The sequence below is a fragment of the Gymnogyps californianus genome, chromosome 3 (assembly GCF_018139145.2).
Source record: "Gymnogyps californianus isolate 813 chromosome 3, ASM1813914v2, whole genome shotgun sequence".
Classification (NCBI taxonomy): Eukaryota; Metazoa; Chordata; class Aves; order Accipitriformes; family Cathartidae; genus Gymnogyps; species Gymnogyps californianus.
The window spans coordinates 27,461,668-27,478,142 of NC_059473.1; the positions used below are offsets into that span (position 1 = coordinate 27,461,668).

At 42.2% G+C, this 16,475-nt stretch overlaps 1 protein-coding gene across 4 annotated transcripts in view; it reads left to right on the forward strand.

The window, feature by feature from the left end:
- The window catches only part of EML4 (EMAP like 4), a 169,848-nt gene extending 165,909 nt beyond the window's left edge, over positions 1–3,939 (forward strand). For all 4 annotated transcript variants that reach the window (XM_050893482.1, XM_050893483.1, XM_050893484.1 and 1 more), the window contains 2 exons: positions 505–635; positions 1,134–3,939. In XM_050893482.1, coding sequence (XP_050749439.1) covers positions 505–635; positions 1,134–1,598 — 596 coding nt within the window. In that variant the 3' untranslated portion in view covers positions 1,599–3,939. The remainder of the gene's footprint in view (positions 1–504; positions 636–1,133) is intronic.
- Positions 3,940–16,475: the final 12,536 nt, after the last annotated feature.

The following is a 16,475-nucleotide window of genomic DNA, read 5'->3' on the forward strand; positions in this document are numbered from 1 at the left end:
CTGGGTTTCTGTGCAAAGTATCATCAATCAGTTGTCTCCTCTGAATCGTGCAAATACTGAAATTTAAAATAAAACCAAAAGAAATCTCTGCATAATGTACGGTACCTGGGTTTGTTCCATGCTTCAGCATGAGTCCTGCTTTTAAAACGTTTGTGCATGAATGAAAGTGTTAAATTAAGAGTTGCCAGTTTTAGCAGCAAACTTAAGATAAGCTTTAAACAAGACTGAGATTTTGAACAGGAAACGTGTATTAAGCCTGAGAGGTTATCCTGGCTGAGGCTGAGGGTTTAGGGCAACGGGGGGTGGGGGAGCGCCATTAGACTAGCAAAATATTAATGACATTTAATGAAATGCATATTCCATTTTTCAGTTGAATGTCTTTATTTACATTTTGTGAAACTTGCCTTTACTCACAGCTTTACAGGTTTTATTTTTGTTTATGGATTGTCTTCTAATTTGTTTCTAAAACTACCACCACTAAATATCTGCTCTACTCTCTCCTAGGAGTTTGGCCCGAAGGATCAGATGGGACAGACATAAATGCCCTTGTCAGATCCCATAACCGAAAAGTGATAGCAGTTGCTGATGATTTTTGTAAGGTCCATCTCTTTCAGTATCCCTGTTCCAAGCCAAAGGTAAGTCTAGACCAGTCTAGTCTATGTGCTTGTTTGCATTGCATGAAGCTTTCCTTGCCAGACACCTGCTTCCAGCTTGGTCGTTTTGGAACCTGGCAGCCAAATAGCTCGTTTATATCTGAGTGCTAGAGACAGAAGCATGGTTTTCCCCATTAAGTTTATATATAAAATAATATAAAATATAAAATAATATACGTAAAAGTGAAGTGGCAATAGTTATCCTTAGGTTCTGGAGCAGAGGCTTGATGCTTTTTGTTTGCTGGCCTTGGTGTCAAGTCCATTACTTTTTGCATAAAGATCTAAATCTGTCCCAAGTTACAAGCCTTAAGTAGAGAGGATATATTGTGGGGGAAACCTAGTATAAATATAATTCTTTACTCTTATGTGAATAAAGAGCTCTCTTGAAGGGCTAAGCAAAAATAGTAGTAGTTTTAGATTTTGGTATCGTGTGCTTTTCTAGTCAAGCATGTGATTTATCTTTCTGCTTTTTTTCAATAGGCTCCAAGCCACAAATACAGCGCTCACAGTAGTCATGTGACAAATGTCAGCTTCACCCATAGTGATGGTCACTTGATTTCAACTGGAGGGAAAGACATGAGTATTATTCAATGGAAACTTGTGGAGAAGGTAACTCTACCACAAAATGACATTGTTGTAGACATCGGTGCAACCAAAGTGCCCATCCCTGCCAGTGAAAACGCTGTACAGTCTCCTGCACCTCTCCCACAGCCTTTTAACGAAATGAACCAAAATGAAAGTGTAACTGGCAGCTCTCCAGCCTCTTTGGAGAGCAACTTGGAGCAGTCTGTGGAGGCCAGCGAGGAGCAAAGCGAGGAGCAAAGCGAGGGGAGCAGCCTGGATCCCACCGAGCCGGGCTACGAGGAGCCCTCCAACGAGATGAGCGAGGAGCACAGTGAATCCACGGTCACTGAAGAACAGCAAGATAACTCACCTGTGTCTTAACGCTCCCAGCTCAGGCAGTTGTTATTTTCCCTTGGTGTGCGTGTTTTCATTACAGGGTGAGGGTTCAAATAGGGAAAAATAGCTGAGATTCATGACCACTCCAGCTTTTGAGTTTCCGTGAGATTTTTAGTCTGAGCTTCAGTTCAATGTGTGGAACCATCCCAAGGGCCTGGCTTGATGGTCTGTGTCAAGATCTGGTCACAGTTAGTAGTGGACATTACCATTTCAGTTCTGAAATTGCTGTCAGGAAGTGGCATGAAATATATACTGGAAAAAAGGTTAGCTCTGAGAATTAGCTGAAGTAGACCACCTTAACTATGTGAAAGTGCTTTCTGAAAGAACTAAGCTGATGGGAAGCGCTGAGCTGTTCCAGCTGGGGAGTACTGTGCTGCTTTTTCCAGGTGCAAGGACAAACAAAACAAACAACCAAAAAGCTCTTTGTAGGGCTGTTTTCCTTTGTTTTTTCTTAAAGATAGAGGAAAAACCAATGTAACGATGCCACGTGTATGGCGATGCCTTCTTGATCTAACGCATATGCAATTTTCTAACACTACTAATTCCTAGTGGAGTCTGGATGTGTTCCCAGTTGGTCTGCCCTGGGTGCTGCTAGTTCTAAGGCAAATCCTGTCAAGGAACGGTGCCGGCTGTCCCATTTTCACAGACTATTTAATAACAGACTAACCAAATACTGGCGTGTTTCACTTTTCATGACCTGAAAGTTGATTTAAACTGTAGGATGTAATTGTCTCTTCAAAGAATTGCTTGCCTATAGAGTTTGAAACTTAAGAGAGTCTTTACAGTGACTTTGATGTGAACAGCAGAGGAAGCGTGGCAAGAACACAGAAGTCAGATGGGCTCGAGTTCAACTTTAAGCCTTCAAGCAGAACTTGCTCCATCCCTAGTAGGAGAAATATAAATACAGTTAACTTAAATTATTAAATTGGTGCTTAGGATTAGTATATTAAGTTGGTAATTTTTTTCTTCTGAATTTTTAGAGGTAACTCTAAGAATCATTAAACTGCGATCTCTACTTCCCCCTCCCCCCCGCCCCCCGGCGCCTTTAGCAGTTGTGATATAAGCATACAGTAATTTAGATGATGATGTGATTTCCCCCGCCCCCCAGACTTGCTGATCTCTTGTTTTTGTGATTTTTATTTCCACCCCACCCTTCCCCGGGTTGCTCTAAGCCATGCAGCTCTCATGTGGCTATACCTGGCCAGTTACGGGATATCTTGGCATTTGTTATGCATTTGGAAAGTACTTTTTTTTTACGAAGTTTGTCAGATAGCTACATTTTTTTCTTAAGTGCATACGTTTCCTACTTTAAAAAGATATAGATTTACTGACAGATATCCATTTCCTATGTACTTGTTTATATTTTGATTACATAGAATTTTCTTTTTTAACTTGCTGCATTGTGCTGGTATTTTAGTTCTTAGTTAGAATATCATGTTTAGAAACTTTGGATGAGTTCATAAGTCTTAATTGTGCAAGCGTTTACGTGATTGTGCCATTCCAAAGTGCATCAAAACTGTCATTCCCTTACTAGTATCTTCTCAGGAGAAATGCTACAGATCAGGTATTTAGTCATCATTTGGAAAGATAAAAACAAATGGACTCCCAAAGGACATTTAGAACATTTATATATAAAATATATAAATATATATATACACACACATATATATAAAAAAATATCCTCTTGTTTACAACAGTTCCAGAAAACCTCAAAGTAGTTCCCTTCAGATGGAGGGAGATATGGATTCCAAGCAACCCATCTGTTTAAACTGTGCTCTGTACAGAGAGTTTTACTGGAGAGCTCTAGTATGCCTGACTTGCAAATTTGCCAGAGAGCAGCAATGGAGGATAAAGGTCGACTCATCAAAGTTCTTGGTTCCAAATGGGGAATATGCTGTAGGTTTAGAAAATAATCTTAGTAAAGGAGAAAGGATTTTAGAGCTAACGAGGCACAGAGCTCTCTCTGTCATTTTTATGAACTCCACATAAACAACACATTTCTTTTTGGAACATCTGTCACCTGGGGTTGCCATGTAAAGTGAGAATTATAGTTGTGATATTCTTGTGTTTGTAGTTCAGAAGACTCTACTAATATGCAAAAAGCCTTACAGCTTTCAATTGCTGGCAACTACTGTTTAACAAATAATTAAATCTGTGATAATGGATGGAAATGGGTGGGATTATGTAACTGTAGATGTTTTAGAAAAATAATTGTGAATGAATTATGATTAAGAGTGTTTCATGTGAAGATGTTTGAGCCATTTCTATCTATCATGCATTCCTGTCTCAAGGCAGAAAATTTTGAAGATGAAAAAAAATAAAATAATCAAAATAATATATTGCAGTGTCTTTCTCCACATCTGTTCTGGTTCCTTCTGTATATAAAGTGGATGCTGTGATCACAGTTGCAATGTCTGGGTCTATGATTTTGGAAGAACCTTTTTAACTTGTGCTTTTTTGAGAACCTCCCAGACTGCCTAAAAATAAGTTAATTCAGCATCATGAATAATGCTGGCACTCCTAAATATTGATCTTGTTTACTTTTTGAAAGTTTTATGACATTTCCCTTTTCCATTATTGATTAATAGCCTACTAGCATTATCCTACTGTAGCCAATTGATGGGCAGCAGAGGATTACAAATAGGTGTTTGTCCTGATGTAAAGTGCAGTACCTTCCAGGGTTCTGCCAGAAGCTTTCTTCTGGAAGCCATGCGAAAAGTACAAGCTTATTTGGGATATAACGTGTTAAATACCATGATGCTTCCACATTCCTGATAGTCTCAGTCCAATTGCAGATGCAGAAGGTCACAATATGCTTAATATATTCCTTGTGAAAGATTCTCAGTCTTTTAAAAGATGGAATCATCTCCGTTTCTTGCAGCTGGTTTCTGCCCTTCACAAAAGGGGAAGGTGGGGTAGAGAAGAAACAAACCTGCAAGATAGACAAATACCTCATGTTTATCCTTGCTTAAAGAAAAAACAAACAAAAAACCATCATTGCCACCCCCTGAGTTTGACTGGAAACCTGAACGACTCTTCTTTTCCACCAAATTGTCAGGAGAAGGCTGCTGTTCTAACTTGAGCAACAAGCAGATGTCCTAAGGTCATGCTGTGCTGTGCTCTTTCCAGCACACCCGCGACGGCATGTACTGCTTTGTCCTGGGGGCAGCTGTGTAGTAGTGTGCTTTTCTAGGCTCTGCTCCCTTTCTCTCCAAATTCAGCTCAAGGCTTTTGCTACCACTTCTCCTGAGATGCTTGGTAAAGCAGGAGTCTTCCTGAACCAGTAGGTAAGCTGGTCTTCTGTGAGCTTCCCTCATGGTGGAGGTGGGATAAGGCTCCATGTCCCGACTCTTGCTTGGGACAGCAGCATCTGCTGTCAGTCTAGGTAGCTGCAGTGATGGTATTTGTCACGTGGAGCTGAAGTTCAGGGTAGAAGCTCCGCAGAAGGCATAAAACTATAACAGTATCCCATTTTACACAATTGAAAAATTAAATTCAAAATCTGCATTAAAATGTTCCTTTAGGTTGCATAGTAAAATACTTGAATGTTACGAAATGCCAAGCTTATGGATTCTTGCAGTATGTGTCCATATTGGGCACGTGTCATGCAAAGTGACATTAGTTGAGCTTTACATATAAAGGGCGCTTTTAAGGATGTGACCACATACTTTGGTTTGGTTTTTTTTTTCCCCATAGAAGTTCCAGGATAGGTGAGGAACAGGCTGGGGGTGTGGATGGGTAATGATGAAGCAAGCATTTCTTAGGTTTGATCTTTCTGTAATTCTCATTATAAATAACAAGTACTAGTTCTTGCATATGATTCGTGTGAAGTTCCAGCCTCTTTTTTTAATCATCCTAGAGTGCATAGATTCTGGCTTTGTCTCTGAAAACAGGGCTAAAATTAAATTTTCATTGTTGTACTGATTACAGTCTACACTGAACAATATGTTGTATTTTCTACTTTGTGCTTCACCCCATAAGGTGTGTTACACCCCCTTATATTTCCTTCAGTTCAGTGCAGTATTTCACTTGAATCGGGATAAAAGTAAGCAGAATGTCCTTGTGAAATTTAAGCTTGGCTGAGCCAAACAACAACAAATTCTCCGTTCCGCTGCCTCATGCCAGTAAAACGTTGGTTCCTGGCAATGAAAGGATTAATAGTACATGAGGTGGATTTTACTTGGGCGATATTTGTGCTGCTTGTTTGCTTTCCTCCTGAACAAGTCCGAGCCCATTGCTTAATCTTTATTTCTGACAGATGTTTTATGTACTAATACTTTAATCAACTGAGAATGAAAAAATGCTTATGGTTACAATTTAGAAGGCTGGGCAGTGTACACATGGCGTGTCTTTGTGTGCATACACACGTATGCAGCATCAAACAGATATGGCCGCTCAAGGCCTTTTTTTGTTTGTTTGTTTGTTTGTTTGAAAGAGAAACGTGGATGACTTCATGCCACAGTGAATTAAGAAGGTTTAGGAGCACAGGAAAAAAGCATTCCCAGCAGAACGGCAAAGCCAGAGGACTGGGAGAGGAGGCGCAGTGGTGGGACAGTAGTTGTACCAGAGCTGCGTTTCCTAGGTTGGGTCCCCGGTACCCTCCTGTGCGGGTCTGGCTGTCCCCCTCTGTCCGAATGGACTAAGCTGAAGCTCCTGAACCACCCCCTAAAGGTTAAAGTCCCTAAGCGATATTTCACGAAGGCAGGACGCTTTCAGATAAATGAAAAGCCCCTTCAGAGGTCTGCTAACCTCATTACCTTAAGCTTGCCTAGTTACCTTGAACTGAGCACAGACCTCGGATTCCTCTTTATAAAGAGAAAAAACTTGAAATAGGGAAGCTTGGCTGCCTCCTGGCACGGCTGAGCGTGTTACAGGAGCGCTGCGGGGGGGGAGGGATGAAATGCCCCATTGAGGAGAGACTCCAGTGGATGGACTCTGGTTGCCATTGAAAAAGGAAAGGAAAAATCAAACCAAACCAAAAACCCTCCTGATACTGTACTTAAGGCACCGTGTTAAAATGACTAAATTGATTTTAAGGGAAGAAGGGGACATTATCAATGGATAAGTCAAAAAAAGAAAAAGAAGAACTTTTCCCCGCCCGCACGCAAAATTGCTCTCTGTTAGGTTTTGTCTGTATGCTAAAACCTAGAAAAGTGCTGTTAGATGTACTGGGTGGTTACAGGGTGGTTTTGAGAAAGAGCAAGTTTATGGAGATTTTGGCTGGGTTTTGTTTTTAACAATTCTAGAAAACGGTTTTCTTCCCAAAAGTTCTACTAACAAACCAAAATCTGGAAAGAGCCTACATCTTCAAGGGATATGTGTGTCCTTGTGATTTAAGTGGTGGGTTTTACAGCCCAGTATCCTCTTCAGAAAGGGACCTCTGGGCACTTCCCAGCTCTCACCAGACAAATGATCTCCGGCAGAGTCAGCAAGGTCTGTGCCTTGTTAGCAGCCTCTGCTGCGTACCTCTGTGTATGTCATGTTATTTTACACTCAGATAACCACCACGCTTTGTTGGTTCTTTGGGACAGCTGTAAAAAAAACCACTTTCTATAAATTCTTAAAGACTGTCTGAATTATAGTCAGTTACATTGTTTCAGCTTTATTTTTTGATAAAGTGCCTTTAAGTTACTATTTCTAGAACATGCTTTTGTATGGTGAGCCAAATAAGTGCTCCAGATAGCTCTTGAGATACTCTATTCCCTCTTGCGGAATGTTTCAGCAATTTGATGTTTCTGTCATGCATCGCTTGTTTTGCCAGTCGACCTTGCTCTGAATCCTCGTTGTTGCACAGCACACTCTTCATCCCGTGTACATCGCTGCCCTCCCAGGCTAAAAGCAAGAGGTGACGTTTATTTTTAATGCTGCTTCAGGATTTATTTCAGCTTCCTTTAAATACGCTGTCTTGTCATTCCAGTTAGTGTCTGTGTGCGTGTCCCGTTTTCTCCCCCTCCACAGCTCTATCAAAGAAGAGATCAGTCCTTGCTCTGGCAGTAATTGTTCCTTTTAGTCTCTCTTAAGTCCATTCTCACTTTCCTATGCATCTGTAACTGCATACAGGAAAATCATAGAGAAGGAAGGTCATAAGCTGTCTGCATCAGACAAGGGATACAGCTTCAAACGTTATCTAGTATGTAAGTACAAAAATTCCTAGTAATTTGTATTCTATAAATGAGTGTCTCTGGTGTTGTGTGGACACTGACAGTAGAATTGGGAACGTAAAAAACTATTTATATCCTAGATAAAAGAAACTTGGAACAAACTCGGTGGTATTGCTACATCAGAGGGGCCTGGAGGCTCACCTCATAGCTCAGGAAAACAACCAAAACAAAAAAACAGCTAAAGCGTTTGGCTTTAGCAAGGCAGACAAAAAAAAGTTTTCAATTTGACAGCAAAAGAAGAGGGAGCAAACAGAGCTACGTAGTGTTGTGTGTACGGAGGAGGTAACTATGCCAAACTTCTCTCACTGCGTTTCTTCTGGTCTAGAGGTGGGTATGAGCCTTACCCCTGCTGTGGGTGGGCACTCTCTTTGCTAGTGATGCTGCAGATTCTATCGTAGGCAGAATTTCTGTGGAAAACCTTGTTTTCAGCATTGCATTGATTAGAACTTTTCCTTGAAGAACTGGACAACGCAGAATTAAGAGTGGAGAGAGCAGTCAACATCTTATCCCCACACAGGTATCCTACATTGCTAATGCTAAACAGAGATTTATTATGCATGTTTAACGTGAAATGGCTGTAGTATAGACAGGGCTCTTGAAAGGATCCCATTTGCCCCAAGTTTGGCAAAGGGAAAATTAAATGTCAATTGAGTGTGTGAAGCTGGGTTTCTTATGTCAAAAGTTGCAATGCATTTTTTAGATTGATTCACAAATCAGATCTGCAGTCCTGTGTATTTTCTGCCAGCTGGAGGGAAACAGACATGAAGCGTTTTAAACTTTCAGAAAAGCATACCTAGGAGGGATTTTTCAGGACAGATGTCCATTCCACCCTTTGCCAGGACCATACACATCTGCTTACATTATAGTGTGTGTGTGTGTGTACGCATAAATTCTGCTTATATTGGAGTATTTTGGATTAGACTCAATAATTCTCTAGGAAAAAAAAAAAACCTCCACAAATAATTATCTTCCAAATTACTCTATCAGAGGCCACCTTAGAGTTGTGCATCTGAAACATCTTTCCCTAAGTAGGCCTCTTGCTCTGATAGATTTTTATTCAATTATACATAATGTTTCAAAATGGTTTTTCTCTCTTAAGAATATGATGACCTTCCAGGTTATTTCCAGCAATTAAATCAGTCTGTCTCCCTAACCATGAAAAAGGGGAACGGCTGCAACTCGCGTAGGCCTCCTGTCTTCTGAAAATTTTGGCTAAGGGTTCAGCTGTCAAGATGAAGTTATCCTGCGCTGACGTTGCAGTTGGAGACTAAATAGGGCTGGTTGTGTATGTACATAAATCAGTATACGTAAGGGGTGGGTGGGTGGCAGCTGTGCAGGGCTCTCTAGCCCACGGCAGCTTGCGGAGCGCCATCAAGCTCGCCGTGTTTTGGTGAGCACTGCGCTATGGCACGTCGTCGTTATCAGCCCGTGTGACGTTCCTGGAGCAGTTTCACTTCCTCACATTACTTTCTCCCGGAGTGTTTTCAGTTTAACGGCAGCATGCAGGCTATCGCAATCCATAAATTTCTCAGAGAGGAGGGGAAGAGGTTTTTATATGCAGCATTCTCATTTACTGCTTTGATTTTTACTTTTTTTTCTTTATTCTTCCACAGATTTAAATTTGCTTGACCGGAAATGGGCGAAGGAACACATTGTCACAAAAGCCTGCTGCAGGTTTGACTGGAAAGCTTATTCCTATGTTCCCCCCATCTCTTTGGAGCCTGACCGATGTCACAGATTTTAAAGTCACAGATAGCACGATAGAAATTCTGGTTTAGCTCTGCTGTAAGAAAAGACCTAGGGGAACTATGGGCTGTATCCCATTTTTGGGTCCTGAATTATTGCCAACTATAATATCTCCCCACTGCGTGCACTATCTCCCCAGAATCACCCTGTGGGAATAAATCATAACTCTACAGCAAAGAGCAGAAAGGATTTTTGTGTGTAGGGGGGAGGGCTGCAGATGGGGACAGCTGCCATAAACGGCTTACTTGACAGTCCAGCTTTTTGCTGAATTGAAAACGTTTCTAGAGACTTGTCTTGCCGAAAATCATGGGAATCGGCTCATGAGTTTCAGGCTAGATACATCTGCATGAAGTCGTATGCGCTGAGAGCTTGGCTTGGGGGTACTGTGCTCTGTGCACATGTTCTTGCTGCACATCTGTCGTGTCACATCTCGTTAAAATATATATTTAATGAAATGTGCATGGAATGGAGGGAATTAATATCGTGTGCAAAGGAATAGGCAAGTTTTTGATCAGCCCAACATGCAACTCTTTTGTAATCCTTAACCTGGTTTGTTTGTTTTCCCTTGTTCCTTCAAATTTTCCAAGGCCCTCCATGAGGTTTATTCCTGGTAGTTCTCAAGGAGTTCCAGTTCAGAGTAATTTTCAGGGCAGAGCTGCGTTTAAATAGCAATAAAATGCACCATTGTTTTCTCCTGTGATCCAAAATCGATCAAGCTACTGCTGATGGTTTGATGAAACTTTACAGTAGTGAGGCTCCATAGTTACTGAATATAGTCGTGAGAAAAAGCCAATTGAAATAGTAATGGCAAATAAAAGACAAGTGCAGTAAAGGCATACCATTTCTAGTGCAGGTATGTAGACATGATAATTAGACTTGTTTGCCTTTAGTAGTTGCTTTGGCTGAGTAACGCTGATACTTGTTTTTCCTTGACTCTCATGCACCAGCCACTGACCATGTATGAATATAGTGACAATTCTTGCCTCCTGAACTGTAGTGCTGCATAGGAACTTGTGGCTTTTTGTTGACATTCATTTGGAAAAAAATTCTCGCCTTCTTATCATGAATATGGAAATGTCACACTAGTAAACTTTAAGCTAATATTAATAAATATTCACATAAGAAATTTACAGGTACAAATTTAAGCTCTGAAGTGGAAAGGTGACTCTGAGAGTTGATTACGGGAAGGAAATATGGGGTCTCATATGAGCGACACAACAAAAGAGGGGGATTGCAACACTGAATTTTCTTAATCATAACAGACAAGTGGTCTCCAAACACTGGTATAGGTAGCTGGGTTAGTTCAGCAGTGAATTTATTCTAGGAAATAATGATATGTTTCTTGAGTAATCTGAAAACTGAAAGGAGGGAGAAAGCTGCAAAAGGGGGTTTGCATGGATGGGTCATCCTACTTTTCTTAGCAAAGGAGCGTGCTCACCACAACAGCGCATTGCAGGCTAGACAGCGGTTTTGTGATTCTCATTCTCTAAACTACAAGAATTAGAGCTTTTAAAAGAGTCTTTTATATTCTAGTAGAGAAAAGGCAATAGGAAGTATGTTGTGCAATGCTGTGTCAAAACTTGTTACAAAGCAGACTTTCCTAAAGGATTTTCCTTGCTGATTATTTTTAACCAGTTTTTTTCAGTGCTCTTTTTGTCTAGGGCCACTAGAATTAGACATACTTTAGGTAGTGCTCCTAGCATTTGTTTATAATTCTAATTTTCCAATACCTGTCTTTATCCAGGGATGTTAAAAAGAGCTCGTGGAGTCAGTGTATGGATACAAGCTCTCTGTTCCCCAGAAATCATGCCCTCGCCCTCCTCTGCACCCTCCAGGAAACTCGGATTTCATTATTTTGCTTTTCTATTCAAGCAGGTTCTGAATATTTCCCTCCCTCAGGTATTCTGTGGCTCTGCATTAGCACTTTCCTTAACGTACAGAAATTGATAATGGTTAATTTGACCATTGCCCTTAAAGGAAACACATTGCCATTGAGGAATTACATATTCAAGCTTAAGCTTTTGAACTTTGTCCTCCAGTTTTCCTCTGAACATCCCATCTGTTATGCAGGCCATATAGGCTACCTCTGCCTGTGAGATCCTGGGATATTCTGTTTTGTAGCAATGACCAGTCTTGTTCTTCCAGCTCTGCTGTTGTGTGCCTTATTCATCTCTGACCATCACCTCAGTATAAATTAGAGCTGGACTGATAACCAGCTGTGGTGCTGCCTTTCTTACCAGCAGGTGAAAATCTGCCTGGGTGGAAAGAGGCTCGCACCTCCCAACTTAGACCTGTAAAACTCCTGTACCCAGTGAAGACAGGAGGGCATGCAATGAGACTGTTTTCTTTCTCATGTTGGAGCTAGTGTATAGCTTGGGAAACCCTGCAGCTTTGCAGAAATTTCTACAAAGACATTTCAGCTAATTTATTTTTTAGATTGTTTGCCTTTTTTGATGAAATATTTTGATTAATTTACAGTACCTTTGTTATAGCTCTGATTACCTAAGTTGGCTCTGTGTAGACTTGTACTAAGACTGAAACTAAACAGTGCTGCAGTTACTTTTTAACTTCGGAAATGTTTTCCAAAAATATATCCTGTTCTGGATATATTTTTCATGTTTTTTATTTTTACTTTCTCATTCACTTGCAGAACATCTGGTATTTCTCTTTGCTGGAGGTAGAAACTAATTATTTAATCTCTCTACCAAAACTTTGACCCCATGGTGAGTGGTATCAATCATCAGGATCTCTAGTCTGGGCAGTGGCCAAAAAGGTGTTCCTTTCTCTTTTTCACCAGAGTAGACTGTGAGTGTGTGGAAATAGGATTTTGCCTCTCAAGAACATTTAGAGATGGGGTTTTGTTGTTGGTGGGTTTGGGGTTTTTTTGTTGTTGTTCTTGGGGTTTTGTTTGTTTTTTTATTTTTTTAATTAGCAAGTTGTGTTTTGATGTAGCTGGTCTATAAGGCTCAGATTTAAGCTGCTTATTTTCTGCGAAGGAATGCCACAGGTATCCTGCTAGCACTGACAATGTTTTGTTGCCATGTTGGCTTGTGAGCAAACACTTCTCTCCAGCTCAATCTCTGTGTTGCAAGCGGCTTCCCCAAGAAACTGTGAAGGGCAAGTGAAATTCCACAAAATACATTCAGCAACATCTTGATAGGACAAGGGGTAATGGCTTTAAACTGAAAGAGGGTAGATTTAGATTAGATGTAAGGAAGAAGTTCTTCACTGTGAGGGTGGTGAGGCACTGGAACAGGTTGCCCAGAGAGGTGGTGGATGCCCCCTCCCTGGAAGTGTTCAAGGCCAGGTTGGATGGGGCTTTGAGCAACCTGGTCTAGTGGAAGGTGTCCCTGGCCATGGCAGGGGGGTTGGAACTAGATGATCTTTAAGGTCCCTTCCAGCCCAAACCATTCTATGATTCTATGATCTTAAATCAAAGATATTGATCTCTTCTTTGCAGACAATGAAAAAAGGTTACACTGGTGAAATGCAGGTGTCAGATCCTCGCATCTCACTTCTTGCTGCTGAAGGCTGCTTCTGTGTGTGCAGTGTGGGTGTAAGCCCTTCCGCAGTGAGCAGCTGCACCCGGCCGCCATCAGGCAGGCTGAACTCTGCCTTGTAAATTAAATTCAGCTGCTCGATCTGATCATCCACAATATGGAACCAAATGTTTGTATCAGTTTGAAATTTTCTTTATATATTATGCTTCTAATGCACAAGTTGCTTGCTTCAGCTTTTTTGCTGAAGGAGGAAGTAGACCTTCTAAATCAAGTGAGATATCCGTATGTCCATGCGCCTCCATGAAGCTGTGATGGTTTTGCCATCCTTTGCTCTGGATGAGGCTGGAGCGTGGTGGTGGTGCTGCTGGCTGTGCAGGGGAGCCCCAGGAGGGAGGACCGTCCTGGTGCGAAGCTGCAGGGCACAGGAAAGGCTGCGTACAAGCTCTGCTTGGTGACATTCCACTTCCAATCAAATCCAAAATCCAGACACAGACCTTCCAAAGGCATGCTTGCCATGGCAGGCTGTAGGTAGTTTTTGAACATTACTTTTGTTTTCTTCTTAGTATGCTGCACCTTTAAAATTTCTGGCCAAGGCCCTTGGAGGGAGGCATGTATTGATTTGTTTGCTGAACCCTCCTGATGGGGAGAAAAGCCATTTTAATGGGCAGCTCTCACTCTGCCGCTCCTAAGTTGGGAAAAACAGACTTGGGAGTGAATTATTTGTTTTATTTTTCTGAAGGGACCATGATTACATGAGGTAGTGATAACCGAGTACTAATAAGCTTCTTGTCAGGGACAACAGCACTGAAAAGGTCAAGTTTTATGGAGAAAAGGTTTATGGAGAGGTCTGTCTCCATATACATGTGAAATCAGACCTGCCATCCTAAAACTGCTGTGAGGTGGGTGAGGAGTCTTGCGCAAAGCGGGGTCAGGGACTGTCCCCTGCTCTGACACCGGTCAGCTCTGGTTGGATCTGGGCTGGCAGGGCTTTTCCTTCCCCTGCTCTCAGAGGTGGCCCTCCTACGGTGATGGGTTTTGCAGCGTTAGCTACATGGACTTACCCTGAGCTCCACGATATTGCAGTGAATGTTGAAACATTTAGACACTAGGGATATGACTCAGATGCCTGTGCCAGATACATGAAAAGAAAATAAGAACAAAAAGCAAACCCTCCATAAGGAGGGGAGGGCCTGCATGCATGTTTAATTGAACAAGAATCAGGCATTTTAAAGTCTTTCTGAGAAAAACAAGCCTAAACCTTAAGCTAAAATTCTCTACAGCCATTTTGAAAGCCATTCCCTCCCCTCCAGCTGATATAACTACTGGAACCAGTTTCCACCCCCATCCCTCTTTTATCTGTTTCACTTCAGTAAAGTCTGAAGAAAGTATTTCCACTCCCTCGTCCTCAAACCAGGAGGCTGTCTGATATCCCCTCAATCCACAGGAAACGGAATGAAAACTGCGATGGGATGACTTGTTCCGTTACAGATGTGCACAGCTCCTTATCCCCAGGACACAGGGTGCCAAAAGGTGACAGTTCTGTAGACGTCTGCGACTGCCTCAAAAAACCCGGTCTGAATTACATATATGTTGTGGGAGAGAAGCATGAGGTTTTTAAGCACACATCTTTGAAAATATGAGAGCTTAAGAAGAATTGGGTCACATCTGACTGCTACCATCTGGCCCACTTCACTCCAAGATTACCCAGGAATGTATTTCACATGTGCCTTTGGAACAAGATTGTGAGCTGCCAAAAAGAAAATATTTTACAGCTGAGCATTGCGTTTCGCTCTGAGCAGTTCAAATGCAATAACCCAAGGAGGAGTATTCCACTGGAGGGTATCACGCAGGCCGTTCGGGCTCAGCCCCTTTGTTTTGTCTGCGCAGTTTTGTAAGACGGGACTCCTTGTTGATTGCTGGATTGGGTTTAAAGTTCCTTGGTCGGGACAGCCGCTTCCCAACGGAGAGCCGCCTTTTAAACTGGAGTCCTGGGTAGGTGGCTGACCTTGTGTTAAACTGGAGTCCCGGCTTAAACAAGGCAGCTGACCTTGTGCAAATGGTGCCTCAGGAGCGCCAGTGGGGAGAGCTGCGGCTGGGTGGAGACACCTCGGATGGAGGCTGGAGACATCAGGGTGCTGCTCCCAACTCAACGGGGAAGCTTTCGCCAAAGGGCTTCACCCTTGTGTCTCAGTTTCCCTGTGAGCAGAATGAGGGCATCTCACTTCTGTAAAACTGAGGTGTGCTGCCCTGCCAGAAATATATAATTATGTAAAGATAAATATTATTTAATAATATGTTTTAAAACGTATAAAAATAGGTGTTGTGGTGATGATGATATTTACTTGCAAAGATGCACAAATTTCTCCGTGGCAAACTGGCATGTGGGCCAGGAACTTACATGATGAAAGAGCATGTTGCGCCTGTTGTACTTGGGCTGAAGTAGGTTCATTCCATGCAGCATGAGAAACCCTTCTCCGTAAAATGGGAGATGTGAGGGACAGCAGCACTTCCCTTTGCCTCCATCTGGGCATCCTGTCAGAGGAAAGGGAGCTTTTTGCGAATTACTCTAACCAGGATGGAGTTAAACCCCTCTCTGCCTCAAGCAAGAAGGCTTGCAGGACTGAGCTGAGCCAGCTGTGGAGGTTTCATTTCTTGCAGCATGCTGGAGATGGTGGGATGCTGAGGTTAATGAAAGATGTAGGCTCTCTGGGGGACGCTGGGATAATCCTGAGAAGGGGGTGGGAGTGCATCCTCCCCCCCCCCCCCTTTTTTTTTTTAATAATTGGAATCAGCCACAGTTCAAGTTCAATTTTGTCTTAATTATAATTTCAGATTTTGAGTGAGGGGAGTTCTGCTTTTTAAGACTTAAAAAAGGGGACACTTTCGTTTGCCCCCTCTAGGGGGGCAAATATCATATCCTGTAGGATATGAGCTTTGTCACAGAGTGCGGTATGAAACTGTACGCAAGTATGCAACACTTCTGCTAGCTGGAGCCACCCGTCCTGAGCTTTGTGGGGGTGGAAAGGTGTGTAGTGGGACCCGCTTGATGCTTCAAAAGGGTGGTCATGAGCAAGTCTTCCCAAGGTCACTAGCCTACAGAGGCATCTCCACACCCTGCCTGCTAATGTGCTGCTGGACTTACACCAAATTCTTCCACCATGGTAACAGTGGCTACAAATAGGCATAGTCTCAGCAGGGTGGCACCTCTCTCATCTTTCAAGATAAGACTTTTGGGTCAGAGCAGATGACTTTTGGTTGCAACATGAGGACAGTAGTTCAGGTTGCTTTTGTTCATACAGTAGTTGCACAGCAGACAAAGGGTTCAAATTGCTACACCTTTGTGTTTCATCCCTCTCAAACTCGACTGGTTTTAACCAAGAAAAAAAAGAAAAAGCAACTTGTGAATCATGCTAATTTCTCCCACTGCAAGGGTGTATTTGCTGTATTTGGAAACA